At 30.1% G+C, this 25,717-nt stretch overlaps 4 protein-coding genes across 10 annotated transcripts; 1 reads left to right on the top strand and 3 right to left on the bottom strand.

Moving 5' to 3' along the window:
• Window positions 1–16: 16 nt before the first annotated feature.
• LOC124956441 (uncharacterized protein C7orf26 homolog) lies at window positions 17–1,804 on the bottom strand. The gene is made up of 4 exons (XM_047512252.1): window positions 1,486–1,804; window positions 778–1,399; window positions 404–702; window positions 17–314 (listed from the first exon to the last, which is right to left on the bottom strand). The coding sequence occupies exons 1-4, from the start codon at window positions 1,562–1,564 to the stop codon at window positions 226–228; spliced, it is 1,089 nt and encodes a 362-aa protein (XP_047368208.1). The 5' UTR covers window positions 1,565–1,804; the 3' UTR covers window positions 17–225.
• A 1,987-nt stretch (window positions 1,805–3,791) lies between these two features.
• On the bottom strand, window positions 3,792–6,364 carry LOC124956442. Its single transcript, XM_047512253.1, has 2 exons — window positions 5,966–6,364; window positions 3,792–5,526 (listed from the first exon to the last, which is right to left on the bottom strand). Exon 2 carries the CDS (start codon window positions 5,457–5,459, stop codon window positions 4,806–4,808), a length of 654 nt encoding a protein of 217 aa, XP_047368209.1. The 5' UTR covers window positions 5,460–5,526; window positions 5,966–6,364; the 3' UTR covers window positions 3,792–4,805.
• On the top strand, window positions 5,765–12,107 carry LOC124956439 (exonuclease mut-7 homolog). 7 transcript variants are annotated; one of them, XM_047512246.1, is made up of 15 exons: window positions 5,765–5,881; window positions 6,141–7,090; window positions 7,176–7,226; window positions 7,293–7,433; window positions 7,709–7,893; window positions 7,974–8,212; window positions 8,664–8,845; window positions 8,969–9,157; window positions 9,251–9,448; window positions 9,532–9,681; window positions 10,444–10,722; window positions 10,811–10,959; window positions 11,041–11,388; window positions 11,460–11,650; window positions 11,764–12,107. In XM_047512246.1, exons 3-15 carry the CDS (start codon window positions 7,214–7,216, stop codon window positions 12,104–12,106), a joined length of 2,607 nt encoding a protein of 868 aa, XP_047368202.1. In that variant the 5' UTR covers window positions 5,765–5,881; window positions 6,141–7,090; window positions 7,176–7,213; the 3' UTR covers window position 12,107. The 7 variants fall into 7 exon arrangements, with proteins under 7 accessions (XP_047368202.1, XP_047368199.1, XP_047368203.1 ...); XM_047512243.1 differs by having other exon boundaries at window positions 6,141–7,226; XM_047512244.1 differs by lacking the exon at window positions 5,765–5,881 and having other exon boundaries at window positions 5,947–7,226.
• Window positions 12,108–13,318: 1,211 nt separating this feature from the next.
• On the bottom strand, window positions 13,319–16,928 carry LOC124956440 (paraplegin). The gene is made up of 9 exons (XM_047512251.1): window positions 16,423–16,928; window positions 16,096–16,353; window positions 15,742–15,973; window positions 15,324–15,632; window positions 15,017–15,185; window positions 14,512–14,864; window positions 13,897–14,393; window positions 13,665–13,790; window positions 13,319–13,587 (listed from the first exon to the last, which is right to left on the bottom strand). The coding sequence occupies exons 1-9, from the start codon at window positions 16,600–16,602 to the stop codon at window positions 13,426–13,428; spliced, it is 2,286 nt and encodes a 761-aa protein (XP_047368207.1). The 5' UTR covers window positions 16,603–16,928; the 3' UTR covers window positions 13,319–13,425.
• Between the last annotated feature and the right edge of the window lie 8,789 nt (window positions 16,929–25,717).

Here is a 25,717-nt window from a genome sequence, read left to right as displayed (position 1 = left end):
CATAAATAATAAATAATCTGGTATGAAAATTTGACTTTTATGTTAATTTATATCAATATATCAGTTAAAGATTATAATTACTTATAATCATTGACAAATAATATTGTTTATATAGAAATACAATGATTGCAATTTATTTAGGCACTAAATCAGCCATTATCCATCATCCTGGTCAACTTAAACAATATACTTTCTTTAAAATTAATTGTAACTAAAGAATACTTATTAAGCAGTTTTGGAAGTATATGTCTGTAGAGTCCATTCAATTAAAAAATGTTGATATGACAGTGGTTGTAGCAGTGCTAATAATTCTTCTAAAACAATTAAAATATTTATGATTACATTCTACTTGTTTTTTCAATATTTTATATTGATTTAATTTGAATATTAGCAATATACTCACGTTTATTACCGTAAATACAATTTGCGGACATTGCTGCACTCACAGCTTGAGCTAATCTCTCCATTGCTAAATCACGTAATGCAGAATTTATATTTGTACAAGTCTGTAAAGTAGTGGTTAATACTCGGACAGTAGCTGCTAAATGTTGTGCAGATATAGCATGTTTGTTAGTCCCACCGCTCTTCAACCTCAATACAGAGTCCATAAGTAACTGCTGAATTTTGGAATAACTCTTTTTCCGATCCTCCTGTTCACCATTGACTGTAATATCAAAGCGTAATGGACTTAAAATGCACCATCTGGAAAACAAAAAATTATTATTAATTTTATATAAATTTTTACTTCTTCCAACCATTCAATATCCTGAAAATTACCTGAAAAGACCAGCTATAGGTGTTATTGGTGTCATAGGTATACCACCGCTTGGCAATGCAGGATTGTCCATCAAAGGTGTTAATAATAAACTTGGATTTTCATCTATCCATTCTCCTATTAATTTGAGCAATTCCGTAGGCGGATCTTTATCTTCATAAACTTCACCTATTGCCGTCAGTAAGTTTGCGGTGAAATGGGAGGCAAGGACAGGAAGCTGCTTTAGCTTGTCAATAGATTTTGGTGTAAGGACAAAATAGTCATTGAGTACATGCCTTGCCAGTCCTACGCTTTGAGATGAAGTGGAACCCAATTGCTGCATCCAAATTCCAGTTGCATTAAGGATTGCTTTATTTTGAGTAGCAATTGCTAGAGATACCAAATTGCCTAAAATTTTATATCTTGGACTTTCTGCTGGAAACAATGACAGAAAAACAGCATTTCGTACTGCGGGACTACCACCCGGACTTTGAAAAAAGTCACTTAAAACTTCGATAAGTTGCAACTCCTGCATAGCAACGGTCATATTACGTTTCTTACGTCTTTCTATTTCTCCAAAAATAAATTCTGTCATTAGATCCCCTTGAAGATCCATTTGTTTTCCGGGTCTGCTGCATAATATTTCTAAAATACGGACAGTTAATAGAAAAAATGATTTTGAAATTGATTGTTTATTGCATCGACCGGTAACCTAAAAAGATTTGTCTTACCGATTCTGGCTAATGCCTCTTTAGCACAATAAGGAAAATCTAATTTTCTAAGAGTTTGCTTAATGTCATTCGCAGCCATTAATAAGAGAAAAATATTTTTTATTCGAACATATATATGCACATATATATTCACATATGCATTTATCAAATCGATCGATTTATTAAGATTTACTTTTTAACTATTTTTAACTATCCGACAATACAAATAATATTATACAATAGACACAGATGACACTATTGAGATGAATGAATGTGTATACCAACTATGCATTGATAAATATCAAAATATGAATTCTTTAATTGAATTTCTTTTTTATTTGCATATAATAGCATTTACTTTCACATTTTTTTTTTCTTTTCTTTTTTTTCATTCGCAAATGAACTTACATTATTTTTGCATTAAACGTTCATAAATTTCTTTTTAATGTTTTAGTAACAAAAATTGAACGATGATTTGTTGAGAAGAAACAAAATTTAGAAACGAAATCCGTGGTGATCGAAGCACCATCTGATGATAGTAAAATTTGACAATTTCGTCGTTTATAACGAATATATACAGGTAAAGTAATATCAGTATAAATATGGAAAAAAAAAAAAAAACGTTATAAATTACTAAGAAGAAGAAAGGACATTGTATTTATATAGTTTTCATATCCATAGGGTCTTTTGAACAAATATTGGATCGATTTTTAAGCGCGTACAAACTAAATGGACAAAATTGTTATTTGTCTAAACTTCACATTAAAATAATGTTTAAATCAGCGAACTCTTATTATTATTTCACGCGTATCAAATACGTATTATTCTGAGCTTTCTATATAAACATTTTATTGTTTATTTTTAAGTAAAAATTATTAAATAATTATGGAATACAGTCCTGCGATATGTTCGTGAAAAAATTAAAAATTTCATAAATATTGGAGCCCTACTTATAATATTGCTTATTAAAAATATTTAATAATTCGTAAATATATATTCTAATAGCAAAACTCATTTTTATCCAACAGAGTATTACTGCAATTCTAATAGATTTCTAAAAAAAAAAAAAAAAAAAAAAAATCATTATCGTTATACATCGTATTGTAATAAAAAAAATTTGAATGCGTAACATTTTCTTTTCTGGCGAATTCCTGACTTAATGAGAATAATTGATGGTTCATAATCATAAATCATAGTTCATAATTTTCTGCGTAATAAAAATTAATTTTTTAAATGAAATAACTTTTCTTTTAAATATTCATTTTCAAAAAGGCAATCGATTTCACTTATTTGGCAATTAATAGAATATATTTTCAATAAAACAAAATAATTCATTTACAGGTATGCAAAAATGTTAAATGTATCAGTCCATATCCTGTATCAGTCTATATCCCTCTAACGTGTAACATAACAATCGTGTTAATGTAAGTTAAAATATTAGTCTAGTAGGATAAACTCACATTTTTTAGTCTTTCACATTTATGTTCTTTAATGGTAACGTGCGCCTCGCACTAAATACAGCGTCGATACAATTTTGTTTGACGACAAATGCATACAGAATAATAAGTAATATATAATAACTAATATATAATGACTAATGAAAAAGACAAGATTTTATTGATTATTTTATCAAAAATAATAATTAATGAATATTTATATATTATATATTATTTTAATAAAAATTAAAACATGAGTTCGTTTCCACACTACCTATGAGGTAGAACTCTCGGCGCTTTTTTTTTTTTAAGTGGTTTCCCCTGTAGGACTAGTCCACTCTATATTACTACTATCATTAATACTGCTACTACTACTACTACTACTAAACTAATAATAATAACAATAATAATATTAATAATATTAATAATATTAATAATATTAATAATAATAATAATAATAATAATAATAATAATAATAATAATAATATTAATAATATTAATAATAATAAATAAATAATAAAAGTAAATAATATAAATAAAAACACACTTAAATATTATGTTCATTATGTACATACATTCTACGTTAAAACAGTAGAGTCAATGTTAACATATCACTATTTGAAAACTTATAATTGATAATCATAAGCTCATTGTGCTTCTAAAAGTACGCGTAGATTCTCGAATCAGAAGATTATGAGCTCTATGAGAATCAGCGATTTTGGGCAGAAAGCACTCGTAATGAAAAAAAAAACTATAAGCCTTTTTTCAATTTTTTCTTTACCAAAAACAGTTATTCCTTTCGCGACTTTATCGACAACCATTCTTTTTTGGTACCATAATACAATAACATCACTATTTTAAACCGACTTATAAAAGACTTTGCGTTTTTTAATTTTGGTACGTTATTTTGGAGATGCATGAATCTTTTTACGTTCTATTGGTCGTATCCATCACTGAAATTGGGCATTTGACTCCAATGAGCATATCAACATGAATTAGTGTCGTCGAGAGAAGCCGCAAAGAACGATTTTTTTTTTTTTTTTTTTTTTTAATGGATTATTAGACCACTGCCTCAAACATCGAACCCGTAGTCGGTGGAAAATCGTCTAATTACCAATGGCTTTTTTTCAATTCTCCACCTGGTATTATTATTTTTCTTAAAGCAACGGTACCGAATTAATTCTATTAATTTTTACGTACATTGTCTTTTTTTGTATATTGTTCGAAACATCGAAAACAATTATTTAATTGTTTCCGATGCTGCTGTATTCATTAAAACGGCATAATTTGTCTATGGAATTTCGGGTTCGATTTTCAAGGGATCTTAATTTTTCAACAAATCTAAAAATTGTTCTTTAACATATGTCAAGTTCTTAGAGCATAAAATCGGTGCCTAAAGACAAGCTGCATTTGGTCCATAATCGCAGTCAACAGTTTGAATTATTATATTGAAATTTATTTATGAAAGATTTTTATTTTCCTTTCGCGAATCGCAAATTCAATTTTATTTATTCACATATTGTAAAGATGCCCATATCTTTACTTGACAATTTTTCATTGACTTTTACCACGTAGCATCGAGTTTGATACAAGCCATGTAAGACAAATTAAACTCTTTTGCCATCAATGAATTTTCCCACATATTAATTATATAATTTGACCACATTATTATCTAAGTCCCATATCAAATTGGACATGATGTGCATTCCTAATTCAATATCGTGAAAAATATTGATACGCGTTTCATCTCGCCAAGTTTCACTTTACCATTATAGTAATACTCGCTCTATCTTTACACTTCGTACGGTGGTCAAAAACAGTACGGTGTCTATTAAGAATATCTTTTTATATATTATATCTTTTTATATAATACAAGGAATACCACTGCGATCAACTTCTTGTCCATTAAGACGAGCAATCGTTGTCTTCTACTTGAGAAGTTTCCAATATAATACCACGATATTTTGCCCATGTGTTATTTGACAAACTTGGCAAATTTATCGCGGTACAAATTTTTTTTAATTGCGAATATCCGCCACTCGTAGATATCACTCCGGATACCATATCGGCGTTGATATTCGCATTTTTTTCTGATGTATCATCAGTTTTAACTTGTTTAATTAAACCGCATATACGGCATTTTAATTTTATGATACTAACAAAGCCATTGCGGGCTTCTGAAATAGGATACATATCTGCGATCGTACAATAAAAAGGTACGTGTGCTCCAATTGAAAGGATGCTGTTCATAAAATATGAAATGTCGACTATTCGACGGCCTGACAATTGAAATGAACTTCCGTTTCTATTTACATTCGATACGCGTTCCGTATGCAGAGGAGATAATGGAGAAGAATCATAAATATCTTCATTTACTTGTACAGATTCCGTACTTGAATTCTGTACATTTACAGTTTGTGTGTCCGACGTACTGGGTACATTTTCAATTTTCTTTTTACGAAGAAGACCCTCTTCTCTCATCCTCTTCCAATAATTCTTCAGATTCTTTGCATTGCCTCTGTTCCTCTTACCTCTTGTCAACATTCCTTTCCTTGACATTTTTTTTTTTTTTTTTTAAATCACTTGCCAGACAAAACTTACAAACTTGCAGAGGGTGATGCTTCGACTAAATAAAGAATGAAATAAAAACAAATGCGAGTATTACAAACTGGTGGTGATATAATTGCAGCGTAGAAAGAAGACAAGGAGAAACGATACGGATGAAAACAGAAGAGCTTTGTATTTGTTCATATATGTAATAGAACTATATTGCCAATTGAGTTGGGAAAATGCCGAAAATATTACGGTATAGACACACACTGTATACGCATGCGCAACAATACTCTCAATAAAAGACACCATGGATGCTAATTCACGTGCTAAAACACGTAGAAACTTTTTCTCTCTCATTTTCTCGCTGACCCTTCTTCACTTACGGAGACTGGCAATATACGAGTACTGGCAGTATAGTACTACTACATGTATGTCTTTTATCATCAAATCTCATTAGTATTATGCCGCGTTCCCACGAGGCGTGAACTTGTAAAATTTTATTAAATCCTTACCGTGTTTGAACGTAACTACGTCCGCGTGGTTTGTCCAATTTCCTATCGCAAAATATTTTCTCAGGCACGTTCAAAGCAAACATGCACGATACAATGTTCCACGAGAAAATGTTTATTTATCAATGATACAACAAAGATACAGCAAAAATGTAATGAAATACGTTTGATTCCTAAGAGCACTTGAAACACGTCCGCTCCGGTCAAGATCCACGAAGAAAAGAAGAAAACAAGGAAACCCAGACAAGAAGAAAACGCAGGAATCAAGAAAACGCAGAAAACAAGAAAACCCAGGAAACAATAAAAACGCAGGAAACAAGAAAGTGCTGGTCCTTTACTTCTTTTGTTTGGGCCTGGGCGTATTCGTGTTAAATTACTTTCGGTCGAAGCTATGCTCATGTGTTCGTCCTAGGGATTTTTTAATGCCAACAAATCACGAACGTTAATCACAGCTGTCGTGCTCATTTTAGTATTTTATTCAAACTTAGTGGAAAGTGCGAACGATTCACAGAAAAATTTTTAATACGCAATAATGAAAGCAACTGAAAAATATCGTTCAATTTCAATACACGCTTTAAAATATTACAAGAAAATATCAATAAAATATTGGGGATCGTAACGAAATTCGAACAATCACATAACCAATTGTTTTATGATATATGACTTGTTATTTAATACACAATATAATATTAATATCAATTATAACGTTAGATGTTCCCGTGTAACGCTCTTATATATTTATATTGTTCTGGTGTATATTTGTTATTTAATGACGGAACCTTTTGAATTTCCTAACTAAATGGCGCTTTGGTCATCGCAGATGTTAACTTGAGGTCTTGTTTCTCCTTAAATAGGGAATATAATACAACCAATCCCGATCCAGTAATTTGAGAATCAAATATCTAGATTATGATTTGTGTAATTTTTGAACACAATAAACAAGGAAATGATAAATTAAGGTCACGGGAGAACTCTTCTTTTAATAAAGACAATATTGGGTATAGGTTAAAGTGAATTACTTGAGTTCTGTTAATACGAGGTTTTGTTCGTTTTAGAAACGTAAAATAAAAAATTGTAGCGCATGTCACGAGGCGATATTTCAGTATAAGAATCATGGCGCAGGCGATGGTAGGCATCGAAAACGGATCTAGCCATCACATGGCATTTTATCAAAAAGATATTGAAGAAGATCTATTGTTCTTTACAAATATAGATGAAGCTACAAAAATATGGTTAAATACTTTGCATGATATGTGGAAATTATGTAAGCATAATAAATTAAAATGTTCATTATATATTTAGTTTCTTTCTGTAAAGTGGACATTTTTAGGGAAGAAATGTGAAGGAATTACCAAAACATTATTTGATTATTTTGATACTGCTCCAAATCCTTATCTAAGTACTTTAAGGATCCTAGTAAATACGATAGATTTTAAACATGCAAAAATAGGATCATCTCTTGCCTTTACAGGTTTGTATGTTTAGCATAATTATTATTTCTACAGCGACTGACATTAATGAATTTCAATTTTGTTTAAATTTATATATATTTTTTATCTTATTGATAAAACTGAAATTTATATGTATATATGTATATATATGTATATATGTATATATGTGTATATCTATATATGTATATATATATATATATATATATATATATATGTATGTATGGATATATTTAAAACTATACTACTTCTGGTATCTTTATTTTAAAAGAAGGTTGATGCATCTATTAAATCGTAGTTATAGAAGAATTTTCAAATTGGTTAGTACCTCGAAAGGATAGCTATAAAGAATGTTTGGTTCCTGATCTCAAAATAGCAGCTTTTAAATTGCTGAATCGTCAAAAAAATATGCAACTAATTAAAATGGTCTCAGTTACATATGGTTTTATTGAACATAAAGAATTGTTTTTGCAAATGATTCAGGTACGCAAATGATTTATAAATAAAATTTTTCAGGTTTTTACGAATGATTTATGAATAAAATGTATCATCCATCTTTTTAGAACATAATCAATGAAAAAAGGTATAAAGAAGCAGCACAATATGCAACTATGTTAAGATTGCAAATGTGTTATACCGATCCGGAAATATTATTACTGCCTCTTATCTTACAAAATAAATTAGCAGTCGTAGAAGATTTTTTATTTGAATATCCAAATATACAGAAAATATTGGTAACGTACTTGGATAATTTAGTGGCACTAGGAAAAAATATGGATAATAAATTAGAACAATATATCGAGTAAGTTTATATCACTTTTATGTATAGTAGTTAATAATAGTGTACCAATCAATTTCATGACAAGTATTACGGACAAGTAAGCGATCGTTTTCGCATGCTCAGAAAGGCATGGCTCTCAATTTGTAATTTTAGTTAAAGTCATGCATATTGAAAAAGCAATATTTATGTGAATTGAGAATCACATGTAGCTCATAGTTAGCTTACAGCTAAGTTTTATAGATTGTGCCACTAAATATATTTCTAGATCGATTGTTACATTTCAAAAATATATGAACATTTCTAGTTTTTTTTTTTTTTTTTTTTTTTTTTTTTTTTTTTTTTTTTTTTTTTTTTTAATAGAATTAACAGAAAGGGAATCTTTTACTGGCATGAAATTGACTGGTTGTCTATTATTGCTGCTATACATATTAATCTATACATGATTTGGTATTTAATGTATAAATAATTGTAGAACAAATAATATACCAGATGTAAAAATTGGAACAATACAAATACGACCAATGACAAAATTAATAGCGCGTTTTGCTAAGCTATATAATCTTCCACCAGAATTGTGTCCAAACTTAAATCGAAGACGGAATGAAGGTGCATTACAATTTCTTATTCATAAGCGATATGGTGACGGAAGTTTAAGTAAGTTAATATCTGTAGTATCTTTTATTATTTAGTTTATTTGTAACTAACTAGTAACTTCTAAATAACTCACCGGAGTTATGTATAACATATATTTTATGCGCATATATGTTTAATATGTAGATACTGAAAGTTGGAGAGAAATGATAAGGGAAGCTGTAGGACATGACACACAATTACAGTTAGAAACTGTCAAATCATTATCTATGGTAGGTGAGACAAAAGAAGGCTTATATTGGGCTAAAACATTTAATATTCCTAAAGAACAATGGCCATGGGCAATCTCTTTTCAAGCAGAACAATATTCTGATGGTAAAATATTTGAAGTTTTAATGTTATTATGTAATTAATTAATTAATTAATTGTTACATCTGTGCCTGTAACATATTACATTTTAATATTTAGAAATAAATGTGGGCGCTTCTACTAGCAAAGAGGAAAATTGGAATCACGAAGATAGTTCAATATGTTATCATACTTTAAAATTACCTAGAGATACCATTAAACTTATAGATAGTCCAAGATTGTTTGAAGAATTTCTTGATAATGGTTTAAGAGGAATTCAAATTGTTGGTATTGATTCTGAGTGGAAACCAACTTTTGGTATATAAATGCACTTTTTGTTTCAAGATATACAGAAACATATAAATCTATTTAAAATTATTTTTAAAGAAATATTTTTTTAGGTACTAAAAAGACCCAATTGGCTCTAATACAAATAGCAACAGAGACAAATGTATATATACTAGATGTTATTACTATAGGAAATCAGCATGAACATCTTTGGTCAGAATTCAACTTACTATTATTCGAAAATAAACATATCTTAAAACTTGGTAAGAATACTAATTCTTGTTTTGTTTATACTTGATAAACAACATAGTCATAGTGTACATATACAATTAATAATGTATATGTTTATTGATGCTACTTGTATTATACTTTTAAAGTAATATATCTAGTCGGATAGCTTCGGTCCTCATCAATCTCAATTGCAATATTGACGGCCGAGGTAGTGGGTCGCCTTTTTTTTTTTAAAGTTATCATTCTATAAACTCTACATAGTAGCTACACTCGTTTCACTTATTTCAGTTTTATGTATTGGGTCGATTGCTATGAGTACCCATATTTTAACATCAAAAAATTTGTACATTCCACATAAAAATTATATGTAAAATTTGAATGAAATTGGTTTGGCCATTCCATTAATTTTCAACATAAAAATATTTATACTCAAATGAGCGCCATTTTGAAAATGTTCAAACAATCAGTCTGAAATATTAGATAACATTTTCCACATTGGTGCACAAAATGTGTATAACATTTGTTTATGTTTAGTTAAGTCAATTTTTTGTTATAATCAAAATCAAAGGTTACACATAAATACTTGGAAAATGTCGTGATTCGTGCAAAACATCAAACAGAATTGAAAAATTACATTTCCATCAAAAGATATAATGAAACGACGCTTTTCCCAGTAATAACTATATATGTCTCTTACTTTCTGTGATCATGTTTATAACAATTAATAAGAAAACAAATTAGTATTTGAAATTATATACAATATAATATTTATATGAAATATGTTTTTGTTATAGGTTTTGGAATAGCCAACGACATATTGATGATACGCGATTATATACCAGCTATTTCAAATATTAAAGTTAATGGACAGGGTTGTATAGACGTATTATTTTTATGGAGGAAGCTAGTAGAAGGATACAATTTTCAATTTCCTTATAAAGGCGATCAAAATTTTACAAGTGAAAGTTTGAGCAAGTTGGTTGAATTATGCCTTGGATCAAGATTGAATAAATCAGATCAGTTTTCCAATTGGGAACAACGACCACTAAGGGAAAGTCAAATAATATATGCTGGTTAGTAATACGCCTTCTTCAATTAATTTTCTTATATTAATTTTTTGAATCACATTTGTTATAATATCAACAATGTTTATAATGGCAGCATTGGATGCTTATTGTCTTTTGGAGATATATACAACTTTAGCTCAAGAATGTGAACATACAGATATACCATTTCAAGATATTTGTGCAGAGATACAACACATTCCACATAGACATTTCAAAAAAACTCCAAAAAAATATCTAGATAGAGTAGGTATATAAAACTAGCAAAATATAGAATTATTAACAATATAAGAGAATTGTTTAGTCATACGTTTAAATTGTTAATAGTCAAATGCAAAAATGCAATCAACATTATCTAGCGAGAAAAATAATTTCCAAAATGGTAGTAATACAAAACAATTTAAGAAAGTTCTACAAACATATCACAATTCTTCAAACCGTAAAAATTTCACTAAGCAAGAAAATAAACAAAAGCAATATCAATTATATCCACAAAATCCTTCTGGCCCTATACCAGCGCACAGTTGGCGTGCTGTATGTGATTCAATGTTGGGAGGTTTAGCAAGCAAATTACGTATGTGTGGATGTGATTGCTTATATGTATTATTTGATAAAGGAGGAGAACAATCTGCTAAATTAGCAGTGCATGAAAATAGAATTCTACTTACACAAAGAGTAAGATCTTATGTTGATAATATTTTATATAAATTATTTATAATATTTATAGTTCAATTAATAATTTGCAGTTTACACAGTATCTGCCATTAGAAAATTGTTATAAAGTTATTTCAAGTACACCTAACGAACAATTGCGTGAAGTTTTAAGTCATTTTTCTGTGATTGTTACACAAAAAGATATATTAAGTCGATGTCAATTTTGCAATTTTGATGAATTTGTTGAAGTTCCAAAAGCTTTGATGGATGAACTTGTTAGAAGGTTTGTATATATAAATTAATAAAAATAGCTATACATTTATTTTCATAATATTAAAAATTAGCATATTAAAAATTATTGAATTATCAATAAAAAAAATTATTTTTAATTTTTAGTTTTATAAATATAACAAAGCATGAATTTCACAATAATGAACTTGATCAGCCTTTGTCTGCAAGTCAATACCCCGAAGATCTTGAAGAGGTCAATAAAATTTATTTTAAGGATCATTTTACTAAACAAAACCGTACATGGCATCTTAGTACAGGTACTTTAGATGTTAAAACGTGTACAACTAAATATCATATGCGAGTACAAATTAATAAAGTTCCATTGAACATATTGAGAAAAATATTGTTATTTTACGTCTGTGAACACTGTGGAAATATATATTGGGATGGAATACATTTGGAGCAAATTCTTAACGGCGCTATTCAAGACTTGATTATTAAGGAATAAATAGCATATATGTTTAAATGTGATAGACTCTCGAAGAATGCTTGAGGACTAATATGAAGCACAAATCAAAATTGTCCTTATCGGTTAACAACTTCGAGCCAACGATAAGTAATTGTTCCTAGTATTTACAGCGCCGATTGTATAGACGCTTAACTGTCACTGGTACCCTGATTCAAGTATATTGTTTATATGTGAAAAAAAAAAAAAAAAAAAAAAAGAGAACAATACTGTCACATAGAAATATACCGTTACCGTTCTTCCTCGCGTTTATAAATCGTTTTAATATGAATGAATGTTTTACTTCCATTTTTTTTTATTATGTATAATTGCACCTTTGTCTTTAAAGACCCCAGTTTTGTCATTACTGATTAATCAGTTACTGCAATAGTGTAAGAATTGAAAATATGAAATGTTGAATAGATTATAATATTATAACTGATATGCAAATATATGTTGTACTTCTGTGTTATTGAAGAATTTGTAATATATTTGAAGGATATTATTTGAAAAATTCTAATGACTACTGTTTAATAGTAATCGTTACTTATTCTATTATTCTCCACAATTTACATGTTATAAATTGGTGCAATAAGTATCTTTACAATAGGTCATACTGGGGTCTTGAATACGACATAAGATAAAGAAATGCTTTATTAAGAGAAATATTGTAGTTACATATATAATGTAATTACTCATAAACACTTTTTTTACTCTTATGTAACAAAATAACTAAATAGGGCATATAAGAAATTTTATATGCGCATTCTTGTGTCTTTGTATGTTAAACAATACTTTCTTCTAATTTGTTATTAGATAATGTAAATTTATTGAAGTACAAGGTAATGTGATTTTGATTTATAACACAAAATATATTTTAGTTACTGAAATAATATATAGTGTATTGTACATGTATTGTACAAATTCAACGTGTATTTATATTTTTCATCGATTAAAAAAAAATTAAAGTGCGATAAAAAATTTGGAATGTACTTTATATTGTTCATAGAGTTATTGTACCCTAATAATTTTTTAAGTTTTTGAATCTGTTAAAATTGTAAATTTAAATTTATGTTATGTGAAACATGTTTACAATACTGATAATAATTACAACAATGTAATCATCATTTATAGAAATATAATTATTCTTTTTACTTTGTAATGAAGACAAGAAATACTGATACAAATGTTGACTATTTCCTTACATTATTTTAATGAAAAACCGTATTAATTATTTATTAATTTTATTATAATTTACTAAACGTATATTTTATTGTTTTTAACACAATACATGAGTATTTATAACAATGTTACAATTTATATTATGTTGATGTTGGATTTACAGTATTTGATTCGTCGATTTGATTAGATATGACAAATTCAGCTAGTTCAACAAGATTTTTTTTCTCATACGGTGGTGGGCCAATTAACTTTTCTACATCATCATAATTTAATGTTTCCTTTTCTATCAAAGCTTCAGCTATCTGAATAATCATATAATAGATTATTTTATTATATATCATAAATTGCATTAACAAGAAGAAACTTATGAAAGCCTTACTTTCTCCAATTTGTCTCTATTATCAACTATTATTTGTTGTGCTTTTTCATATGCTTCTGCTATTAATCGTCGCGCTTCAGCATCCATTAGATTTCCTAATTGTTTACTATATGGTTTCTTAGTTCTCTGTAAGAGATAAATAAAGGATAAGAATATTATAGAAATAGAATTTAAAATTAATTATTTTGAAAGATGTGTTTGGAGCTGAATATATATATGTATACATATATACTTGACTAGTCGATTCTTCATCAAAGGACAGTAAACCCAAAGTAGGACACATTCCATACTGCTGTATTTGAAGATATGCAAGTTTTGTTACTTTTTCTAGATCATTTTGAGCTCCAGTTGTTATTTGATTAAAAATTAAATTTTCTGCTGCACGACCACCTAACATCATACACATTTTTTCATGGAGTTCTTCTTTACTTTGAAGTTTGTGATCACTTTCGGTGTATTGAGCAAAACCTAAACTTAAATTAGTTCTAGGTACAATAGTCACTTTAAGAAGAGCATCGGTATATTTTAATAACCATCCTACTAATGCATGTCCAGCTTCATGATAAGCAATAACACGTTTCATGGATGGTGTTACTGTACTAGTTATTTTTTTTGTACCGCCTATTGTCCTATCTATTGCGTACATAAGGTCAGAACCTTCAACTATCTTTTTTTTGTGTCTCGCAGCATGTAATGCAGCTTCATTAGATACATTTGCAATATCAGCACCTGTCAGTTTATTATGTGCATAGACATTATTACAAAATTTAATAGATAAATGATTATTAAAAAATGTATTCCTATATATTAAATATGTAAGAATGAATTATAAAAACATATACCATACCAGTAAATCCAGGTGTTAGGTAGGATAAATAATGAGAATATTTAGAAGCATCTTCTTGCAAAGCAATCTTTTTTAAATGATATTCGAAGATTTGTTTTCTTTCTTCCAATGTGGGTAAATCTATTAAAATGTGCCTATCAAATCTGCCAGGTCTAAGAAGTGCTTTATCTAATACTTCTGCTCTATTGGTGGAGGCTAAAACAATGATATTCTCTTTCGATATCATTCCATCCATTTCTACTAAAAGCTGATTTAGAGTACGTTCAGATTCATCATTAGCAGAATGAACTGAAGATTCTGAACGTTTTCTACCAATTGCATCGATTTCATCAATATATATGATACTAGGTGCTCTGTAAAAATATTCGAGAATATTATTATAATGAAAATATGAATAAATTATATTATGAAACCTATATAAAATGTTAGCAAATGATAGTGTACTGTTTTGTGTAGTATTCACAAATATGATCTTATATATGACATTTATTATAATAAGTTATACCTTTTTTTTCCTTCTTTAAATAAATCTCTGACACGCGCAGCACCTAATCCACCAAGTACTTCGATAAATTCAGATCCATTCATAGATAAAAATGGTACATTTGCCTCTGTTGCAACTGCTTTTGCTAATAGTGTTTTACCACAGCCTGGTGGTCCTAACAATAAAGCACCTGAAAATAATTTGGATCAGTGAAAGTTTTGATTTACAAATGTATTCATTTCTTCTTATTACGTTGCATGTACATACATATATATATATATATATATATATATATATATTATAAGTAACATTTTAAATAAATATTTACCTTTAGGTACTTTAGCTCCAAGAGTTTGATATCGTTCAGGTTGTTTTAAATAGTCAACAAATTCCATAACTTCTATTTTAGCTTCCTTTAGACCTGCAACGTCCTCAAAGCGTACACCTTTGCCATGTTTCATTGATGGTTCGACCAATGTAAAATTTGCACTTTTCAATTTACTCATAAATGGTTTAAAATTAGTAATAACAGACGTTTTACTGAATAACGCATATAGAAATAGAATAAGACTCATGAATCTCAGTATTTGCATTATGCGTTCTGAATTTCGATTATAAATCACTGATATTTCATTTTCTTAAAAACATATGTAAAATCAATATTCACTCAGTAAATTATAATATTAAGTATGTACGCATAATTGAAATCATTATTGATAAATTAGGTATGAATTTATATATCTTACCTTTTTTTATACCCAGCTTTCTCTCCTCTTTCCTTAATTTTTCTTCTATTTGATCAATATTTGGAATATGCATAGTATATGTACGGAAGAGTAATTTTTGTCCTTTAATAATTGCTTCTGGATAAAGATTTATTTTTACCACATTAGTTGATGGGTATACTATAAGCTCCTCCACTTCCCCTTTTGCTAACATTTCTTGTACAAATTCTTGCCAAGAAACATTTGCTGTGGACTATTTATATTTTTATAATGATTAGTGTTATCTATTTTTTAAGCGATATAAAAACAAGAAATATATATTTTAAATAAACTATGTTTAGTAAAGTATTTATTAGTAAAGTATTTAATACTAACTTCTTTGGGAATCAATAGAAAATGTTTTCCAATAAAATATAAAAATCCTAGTACTGTACCGATTTTCAAAATACTCAGTATTATGTATTTTACAGGATCCGAGTCATTATTTTTTGACGATTTGTTATTATCCTCTTCTTTATTATGTGAAGAACTTGTACTAAAATTTCTATAGCTTAATAATTTACATTGATTATTAGAATAATCTAACAGTGTCGATTTTATTATGCCACATTTTTTATGCGCTTTATTTACTATCTAAAATCAAAGTTACTTTCATTATTTATATTATTTTATTGTTTAATAGAAAATTATAATAATACTTACATGATGTCTTTCTAAAACTGGTAATCTTCTCAATTTAATATTCCCATTAGCATTTATATATCTGAGGTTAAAAATTGTATTAATTCCATGTTTAAAGACAATATCATGTCTCGATGACAAATTTATTATTTTGTATGGTATAAAATAATGTCGATTCGAACATTTTCTTAAATTTTGCATCTTTTCTTTATTTTATATTTAACTGTCATGTGCATCGGTTGATGAAAGCAATAGTGCACAATGCGTAAGAATACTCGGTAACTCGGTAACTTTGTAGACGTGACATCACATGTGACTGTACGGAATATATACGTAATTATAATTTTATATATCGTGTTTATATATCGTAATTTTTGTCTATTAAAGAATACAGATTTTATGTCTAACAATTACACATAAAATAAAAGAATTGACATTTATTAATTGGATTTACGAGATTTATTTAAAAATTATACATAACGATTGATGAGATAACATGTAAACAAGTGTTCTTAATACATATACTTATACACATAAGTAACAATTAAAGTAATGATCACTCTATCGAAAACGGTCGACTTCCATTTTTATTCAAATGTTAGAATAATATTTATAATGGCTTAAAATGTATCTATACGAAAAAAATGTTTGATAATTCTCGTAGAAATTTCGAGAAAACTATAAATATAAAATTGTTTTATTTAAAAATTCAAAAGCATTTTTTTAATTAACTTAAAAGTTAAAATAATCTCTTTTGAAAAAATTTTGATTTTCGACGTTTATTTCTATATTAAATCGTTCTTATGTCATTGTCGTCATATTATTTCATATTTTTTTTCTACGCCGGTAATTATTTTACATCGGATAATATTGTTTTGTTATCAAACAAGTAGTTCGGTAAGTTTATTCGCATAAAAATGTTTAATAATTTATTTAATATTTATAGTTCTTTTATGGAATTATCATTAGATTTAACATAAATTTCGATTGCATGTCTGCATTTTGAAGCATTTTAAACATTGAATAAAAAACAATTAAATCTCGATAAAATAAATTAAACTCGAATAAATTATTTTCGTAAGTTTCTTCCGACGATACTATCAATTTGTTGTTTTACCATTCCTAGAGCGCGCTGTGTTCATTATTTTATCCGTCGATAACAAAGATATCTAACAAAATTAAAATGCTACAATAAATAGCTCCTTGCTAAATATAAACAAATAATTAAGACTGTACTGATTAAAATTGGACAAATTAACAACAACAATAACAACAACAACAACAATAGCAATAATAATAATAATAATAATTATAATAATAATTAGAAGAAGAAGAAGAAGAAGAAGAAGAAGAAGAAGATCAATAACAACTACAATAACAATAATAATACCAATAATTAAAATATAATAACAAACATAATAATAACAATAATCAATAATATGAACGCTCACTTTCAGCAATTATGATATTGCTAGTGATATAGATTGTTATATGTGCATTATATCAAAAAAAAAAAAAAAAAAGCAAAAAAAAAGGAAAAGAAAAAAGAGAGAGAGAGAGAGAGAGAGGGAGGGAGAGAGAGAGAGAGAGAGAGAGAGAGAGAGAGAGAGTGGACTGCGATAAGAGGAAAAGAGAGAAGAGAAACAGAAAGGTGGAAGGGAGATGTACAACGTACGTGGAGTAAGCTAACGGGAATATTTTTACCCGAGCCTGTTAACTACACTCTGTTATTTTATCTCATGTACGTAGCTTTCCCACTACTACAAGTGCGTCCCGCTGGAATATAAGTTTTAAGGCGTGTTTTGATAGCGTCGGGGCGTGTCAGTCGGGGCTTCCTACCTAATGGATCGCTGCTTTGCTCATTCGTTCATACTTTTTCAAGTACACGACTCATGATACCATGAAACTTCCTTCAACATTACGTTCCTATCAAAAAAAGAACAAAAAAAAAAAATTCTTCCTAGAAATTTTTTCTTCGTTTGTTAACAATCCAAATACAACTATATTCCAAATGAATAACTTTATTTGCGATTAACTATGGACGTATATATATAACTTACTTATGTACTTATGTATTTACAATATGATTATTTGACGATAATATTTTATGTTTATTGTTAAATTCGCATTAAGAAATACGAATGGCACTAATCAGGCAATATCGATTTTAATAAAGAAAAACAATGATCGAACAATGTTTTTACTATTGCTTGTCCTAGGTATGAAATTTCGAAGCGAATTGAAATTAGAATTTGTCACGCGAGTAGTCGTGTAGTTATAATTGTCGAGTAATGGTGTCTTCTACTCATCGAAAGCACGTCGAAGCTCATAACATCGTAGTCCAATATATCTCATAACGCTTTAGTTCTACATATATACATATACATATACGTATACACAAATTTACCCACCCACCCATCCACCCACCCATCCACCCACCCATCCACTCACACACACACACACACACATACATATAAATACATACACACATATACATGTAAATACATACGTACGGTATGAGAATATGAGGCGACAAAATCAATTATTTTGTTAAACAACAAGCGATGTTGTGTTAGGTTTGGCAAAATAAGCAAAACAACGCAACACAGGACGGTGGCTGCGTATCGTTACGTATACGCCATTTCATTCATATATTGCCCTACTCCGACCGTTTTCGTCGTCTCTTCGTCTCGACGTTTCCATTCATCTCTTCGCTACGTCATTCCAACATAGGAATTTATGTATGTACGTAGAGATTCATTCTTTCTCGCGTTGGTACATATCTGTCTCTCTACTTGCATAATAGTTAAAAATTTTTAATACATTTGATTAAAGCAATAAGCTCAGATCTCTTCCATGGTTAGAAAGCAATGTGAATAGATATACCTATATATTTTAATTTAATACGTCGATTGTTAAAGCATTAAAATTCATTTAATTTATTTACGAACTTTATATTAAATATGCTCGTTGAACTTTGATTTATCGTGTCGTGACCGTAAGACTTTTCTAAAAAAAAATAAAACATAAATATAGTAAACATTAGGTGAATTAATATCCAGTCAATTATAAATAATAACGATTTTTAGAATTAAGTGAATATATATATATATATATATATATATATACACATATATATATATATATACGTATATGTATATATTTATTTAATAATATTAAAAAAAAAAAAAAAAAATAAAAAGTAAAAAAATGTGTATGTATATAACAAATGTACGAGTTATTTTATACTATTATTTTTGAAATAGCTCTGAAAAGTATTGGATCGACATATCGATGTATATAAAGTTAACTAGGTAAACAATGTATTAACACTATGTGACAATAGGATTGTATACTGTAAACATTACGTATATGTCATAATAACGTATTGTAATTGAAAGATGATATGCATAAATCTGTATATTTATTTTTTGATTTCACTATTCTACCACTGTTTACGATTTATGATAAATAAGAAACGTAAAAGAACTTTTTCTCACAGCAAATGTTTATCTTATAATATAAAACTTAATTGACAATATTTATGATAGATATTGTTATATCTTTATTCTTAATGTTTTTATAATCTCTTATTATTATATGTGTTATCAGACAATTTGTTATCAGACAAAACAAAATCAAATTTGGGATATAATGGATATCGCAGATTTTTCTAGAATGCATAGATTCTTCCGCGAGTTGTATGCTGTTCATTGTTGTATGCTTCCGCGAGTTGTATGCTGTTCATTGAAGAACGTTATCCTTTTGATAAATAGATCTATAGATATATCTAGGAATTATTTTTACTTTGCTCTCATATTCACGTTCCACGGAAAGAATGAACAGCCTTAAAAGCGAAGGTGTCTTCAATGTATGTATGTACCACTTAGATCCACTGTCATAATAGCCCTACTCTCGTGGGATCTGTCATTCGCCGACTACAATGCAACGATAACAGTCCCACCCTCTCTCTTTCTCTCTTTCTTTTTCTCTATGTCTCCTTTTTCTTTTTTTTGGTTATGAAAAATCCGGAAAAGTAATAATTGCGATGAAAGACTGGGATGTTTTCTTTTGCAGGCGACGAAATGCACGGATCCTCGAAGATCTCGCATAGGGAGAAAAGTGGCACGTTGAGGATGAGAGAAAGTGACGTATCTTTCTCTCTCTTTCTCTCTTTTTCCAGCGCGAGCGCACACATACACATAGAGAAAGAAAGAGGGAGAGGGAGAGGGAGAGAGAGAGAGAGAAAGAGAAAGGAAACGAGAGGAAGAGAACCAAGAGGGAATTCGTGTTGGAATAACATTGGGTGACTGTGGTATTGTCAACCCCCATCTCTCTATTTCTTTCTCTCTTTCTCTTTTTCTTTTTCTCTCTCTCTTTGCTACCTTTTCACCGTTCACATCTTTCCTCTTTACTCTTCTCTCTCTCTCTCGCTCTCTCTCTCTCTCTCTCTCTCTCTTTCTATTTCTCTCTCTCTCTTCGATCTGACCTATCCTAGCCAACGGCTTAGTTAGATTCTAGACCACTACGATAGAATAGACGGTCGGTAGTGGCAGGAGAGATGAAACAACACGCCATTCCCACCGGCACTTTTCGTATCTCTCTCTCCTCTTCTATCCATTTCTATCTGTCTTTTTCTCTCTTTCTTTCTCCCTTCACTTCTCTTTCTTCCTCTCGTTCGTTCGTTCGTTCGTTCGTCCGTCCGTCCATCCGTTCGCTCTTTTCCGCTTATACTCTCTTTGCTTCCCTAAATGTAGCCAATAAAAACAACACTATAGTCACAAGAGCGAAAGAGAAGTGGGGTGATGCTGAGGCGGTGAATTATAAAAATAACAGTGCGAGACGATCGAACAATTGGCCGATTCTCGCTCGGTGACGTTTCTACAGATGGGGATGCTGCCATTGTTGCTGCACTCCGACGAATGCTTAAGCTCTCTCTCTCTCTTTCTCTCTCTCTCTCTCTCTCTCTCTCTCTATTTCTCTTTCTTTCTTTTTGTCTCCCGTCTCTTCGATACCCTCCCGCCCTTTTCTCACCCCTCCTTCATCTCTTTCCCTTTTCACGAGGGACTTTTCAGAATTTGCATACTCGCTCCCTAGTTATATTGATATTGATACTTTCTGTCGATTTTGTCAATCTTCCTTTAACCTTTTAATTAGAAAGTAAACAAATTACAATATAGTTTTAGTATAAAGTAATTCAATATAAAGGATATTCCTTTATAAAAGTCTTTGTTCATTGTCTTTGTTCATTGTCTTACATATAAGAACGTATTATTGAAAATGTTTATTGAACAGATTTTAATTCATTAATCGATATTTATTAATTTTAAAGATATCAGTATTTATGGGACGCGATATTGATTTTGATATCAATATCTTAACATTCACATTTGTCGATATAATTCCTATCGCGATTCTGACGCGATTCTTCAACGATTTATCTTCCTCTGTCACCTTTCTCTCTCTCTTTCTTTTTCTTTCTTTTTCTTCTCTCATTCTCTCTTTCCCTTCTCCGTACCGCACACGGGCCAGTAGCCGTACGCCTACGCCGCACAGCCAAGTCAAAGAGAGATAAAATCTATAAATATGTGGGAGGCGCACGCGACCCATTCCAGTGTTTGTTCAACCAGGAATAACCTCCGTTTCTTCATCGTACGGCGAAGCCCAAGAAGAGGCTGGTTTTGTGGCTTGACGCAAGACTAATCCGGGACGAAGACTCGTTGCCACCTCCGGAGAAAGTAGATCTATGTATCCCTGGCCATCTATTCTAACAAATTTCTTTTTTTCTTTTTCATCTTCCCTTCCTTTTTTATTCATTTACCTTTTTTTCTCTTTTTCTTTTTCTTCTTTTTTTCTTCGTTTTCTTCTTTACATCACTTTCACAACTTGATAAATTTATCGACGTTCATAGTCATTTTCATGTTTCATGCTTTAATCAAATCACGACGATCAAACGGAAAAAAGGAATATTAGCCATCTACATACTCACTCACTTATTTACTTTTGTGGACTCATCCTTCGAGTATTTACCGATCCCACAAAGTGTTCTGGAATTCGGACAATTTGTCGGCACGTCGTATCCATCGTCCTAGTCGTTTTTCTCGGTTCTAGAGAAGACGCGATACATCGCCCTTACGGCTACGATGAACGTCGTTATTTCGACGTTCATCAGGCACGCAAGTTAGTTAGCGGTAAACACGGCTCATCAATCTTCCGAGAACATCACCGGCTTGATGTGGCACTGCTCTCTCGTACGAGAAGCCGCCGATCTAAAATACTTCCAACACGTGTATCCATTAAGCCGATGTCGGTTTAAGCCTCATTCAGGAGGAACGTAATCGTTGTGTTGTCTCTTGTCGTTGTGGCATGAATTTTACGCATTGATCGATTTCAAACAAAATTCCATTCTTGAAATTCAAAAGTATAAGACAGTGATTTAATTATAAATATATATTGTAGATACTGTTTCAATATCTTATTTATATCATTCTCACACGATCTATATAGAATTATAGTTATACAAAATAGCTACAGATATAGACACATTATTCGAATTCATTTGAAAACTTTAATTGCACGATTTAGAAATGTATAAAATACATTTTAGATGGACGACAATCTATGTGAACGGAGAGTTAATATTTTTTCTTATTTTAATTTAAGTTATTGCACCAACCATTTAATGTACTTCTTTTAACTTTGAACTTGAAAACAATTTTATAATAAATTTTACATTAACATATAAAGATTATTTCAATAAATAAGCATGATTGTCACGATTTAATGAAATGAAAAATAAAAGAATATAAATTAGAGGGGTAATTAATTATATTATTTCTTTTCCTATTAATATACAATATTAGTTGAATGATATTATCTTTCGAATGATATTCAGATAATAATCGAATGATCGATTGAGGAATCCTTTTGTACTTTAACTTCATCATTTCTATTATACATGTAGGTAGGAAAATAGGAGTGTTTGCGCGCGCACAAACGCACGTAGGCATCGTAGCGAGACGAGGGCCGATACCGGCCAACGAGCTCCGCCATTCTCCACACCTGGCAACAGCCAATGGTAGGATAAAGGAGCTGGAACGAGAGAGCTTTTGCTCCTCGAACGCCACACCCTTTATTGCGACCACATATCGACCGAGTCGCATCAGTCGCATGGCTAACGATAAGTAAGTAAGTACTTGTCGACGCTTCTGCGTATTAGAACATACATGTGCGCATGTGTGTGCGTGCAAGTGCAAGCTGCCTCGTTTAATCGAACGCTGATACCTACTTCGCTATAGGTACGTTTAAAAACATCAGTAGGTATACAAGGCGTTGAATAAAAAAAAAAAAAAAATAAAGTAAAACATAAACAAAAAATGAGGTTCGAGTGCCGAGAGGATAGATGGATGATAGATATGTATATACACATGTATTTAAGTAGAGAGGCCAGAAGAAAAAAGAAAGAGATAAATATTGTCGTTTAGAATAAATGTTCGTTTTTTTTCGTCATTTTAGGTGAAAATAAAAGTATTTATGTATACAGTCAAGTTATCGAATTTATATTAGTAAATTTCTTGCAAATCGTTTTATCGGATTAATTTTAATCTTACAATTGGAATTAATGGATGAAACATTACACCGGTCAAGTAACAATTATAGACTGATTATGTATAGACAATACATTCAATATTAAAGAATTATTGTGTATAGATAACACGTTTAACATACCTTCGACATAGAAACGATTTTCGATTCTAGTAATACGTTTTATGTAAACTATTCAACCTTCATATACTTACTTATATGAAGCTGCATCAAATATCAAATATTGTGATACTACCAACTATATATTAAATACATATGTCGTAGATACAAGTTTATTCATTCGCGTCTACCGTATTGTTTTCTACCTTAATGTTAATTATATTTATTATTTGTTACTATAGACATACATACATACATACATACATACATACATACATACATACATACATACATACATACATACATACATACATACATACAAACATACATATATATATATATATTCGTAAATATTATCAAATAAAAAAAAAGAAAATAAATATTTCTCTTAGTTTATTCGTTCATACGTTAGGATCGCAGTTTTGGAGTTTTCAGTTATCAAGTAGCATAGGTGTACTCAAGCATCGATGATGGACCTTTAATAAGAGAGTAATGGACGAGTGGTCGTGTCTCGAGACGAAAGTTAACAAAGTTTACAACGGCTGAGACTACTTCCAACCGAATGTATAGGCACAGTCAGCGATCCTAGGCTCTATGCAGTTAGGAAAGTAATCTTAACGCGAAAGAGAGTCGAATAGTTTAACAAGCCATGGTATTTGGATCCGGCCTAAATGTTATTTCACGCGACAAAGATCGCTTCTTCGAGCAACACTCTCGCTGGTCGACTACCGCGATCCGCACGTCGTGTACCTGACCAAGAGAACGAGACAGTGAATTAGAGAAGGGATGGAGGGAGGGGAAGGGGGGGAGGAGGAGGAGGAGGGAGATCGTCAAATATGTATGCGGATAAACACGGGACGGTTGACAGAAATAATATCCGCGGGTGAAGGTGCGTGCACCTGTCTGTAACTTGGATCTCAAAAAGATGCTGGGCGATTCTAGCCGAAGAGAGACAACGAAAAAAAAAAAAAAAAGAAAAAGAAAAAATCTCATACGTTCGACTAGAATTTATTGTTAGAAATAATTTTTCTTTTTCTTTTTTTTTTCTTTTTTTTTTTTTTTTTTTGCTATCATAAATTACTTCAAACTCCTAATATAATTTCAAATCCACTCGACGTAGTACTTTGTTGCATTTAAGTACTACTTTTCGATCAAGTATTATTCCTAGATTTATCTATGTATATCATATAATTGAGATGTTATCTCAGATATCTTGAGTTATTCGAAAGATAAATGATAATTATTGAACGATATGAAAGATATCGTCGTATGAAAAAATGTTAAATTAATCGATAAAATTATCTACAAATTCGGGAGCATTCTTAAAATTTCATATTCCAATTTACGTATCCATTTGTAAGTATTACAGAAAAAATATATGTATAATAGATAAGCGTGAAAAGTAATCTTAACATTTATCGAAATCTCTATTATTACGACAAGATATTCGAAGTTATATCCTTCATAGTCGATCTTTCATGAAACTTTTCGTCACGTTTTACAGTGCGACGGGAATGAGCAGGTGAATCGTTTGCTACGTGCGTGCGGAGTTTTCCAATAACCTTCGTAAAAGGAGAAAAAGTAAAAGAGAGAAAGAGAGATAGAGAGAGAA

This window comes from Vespa velutina, chromosome 22 (genome assembly GCF_912470025.1).
Source record: "Vespa velutina chromosome 22, iVesVel2.1, whole genome shotgun sequence".
Classification (NCBI taxonomy): Eukaryota; Metazoa; Arthropoda; class Insecta; order Hymenoptera; family Vespidae; genus Vespa; species Vespa velutina.
This window is presented reverse-complemented; position numbering and strand designations above follow the sequence as displayed.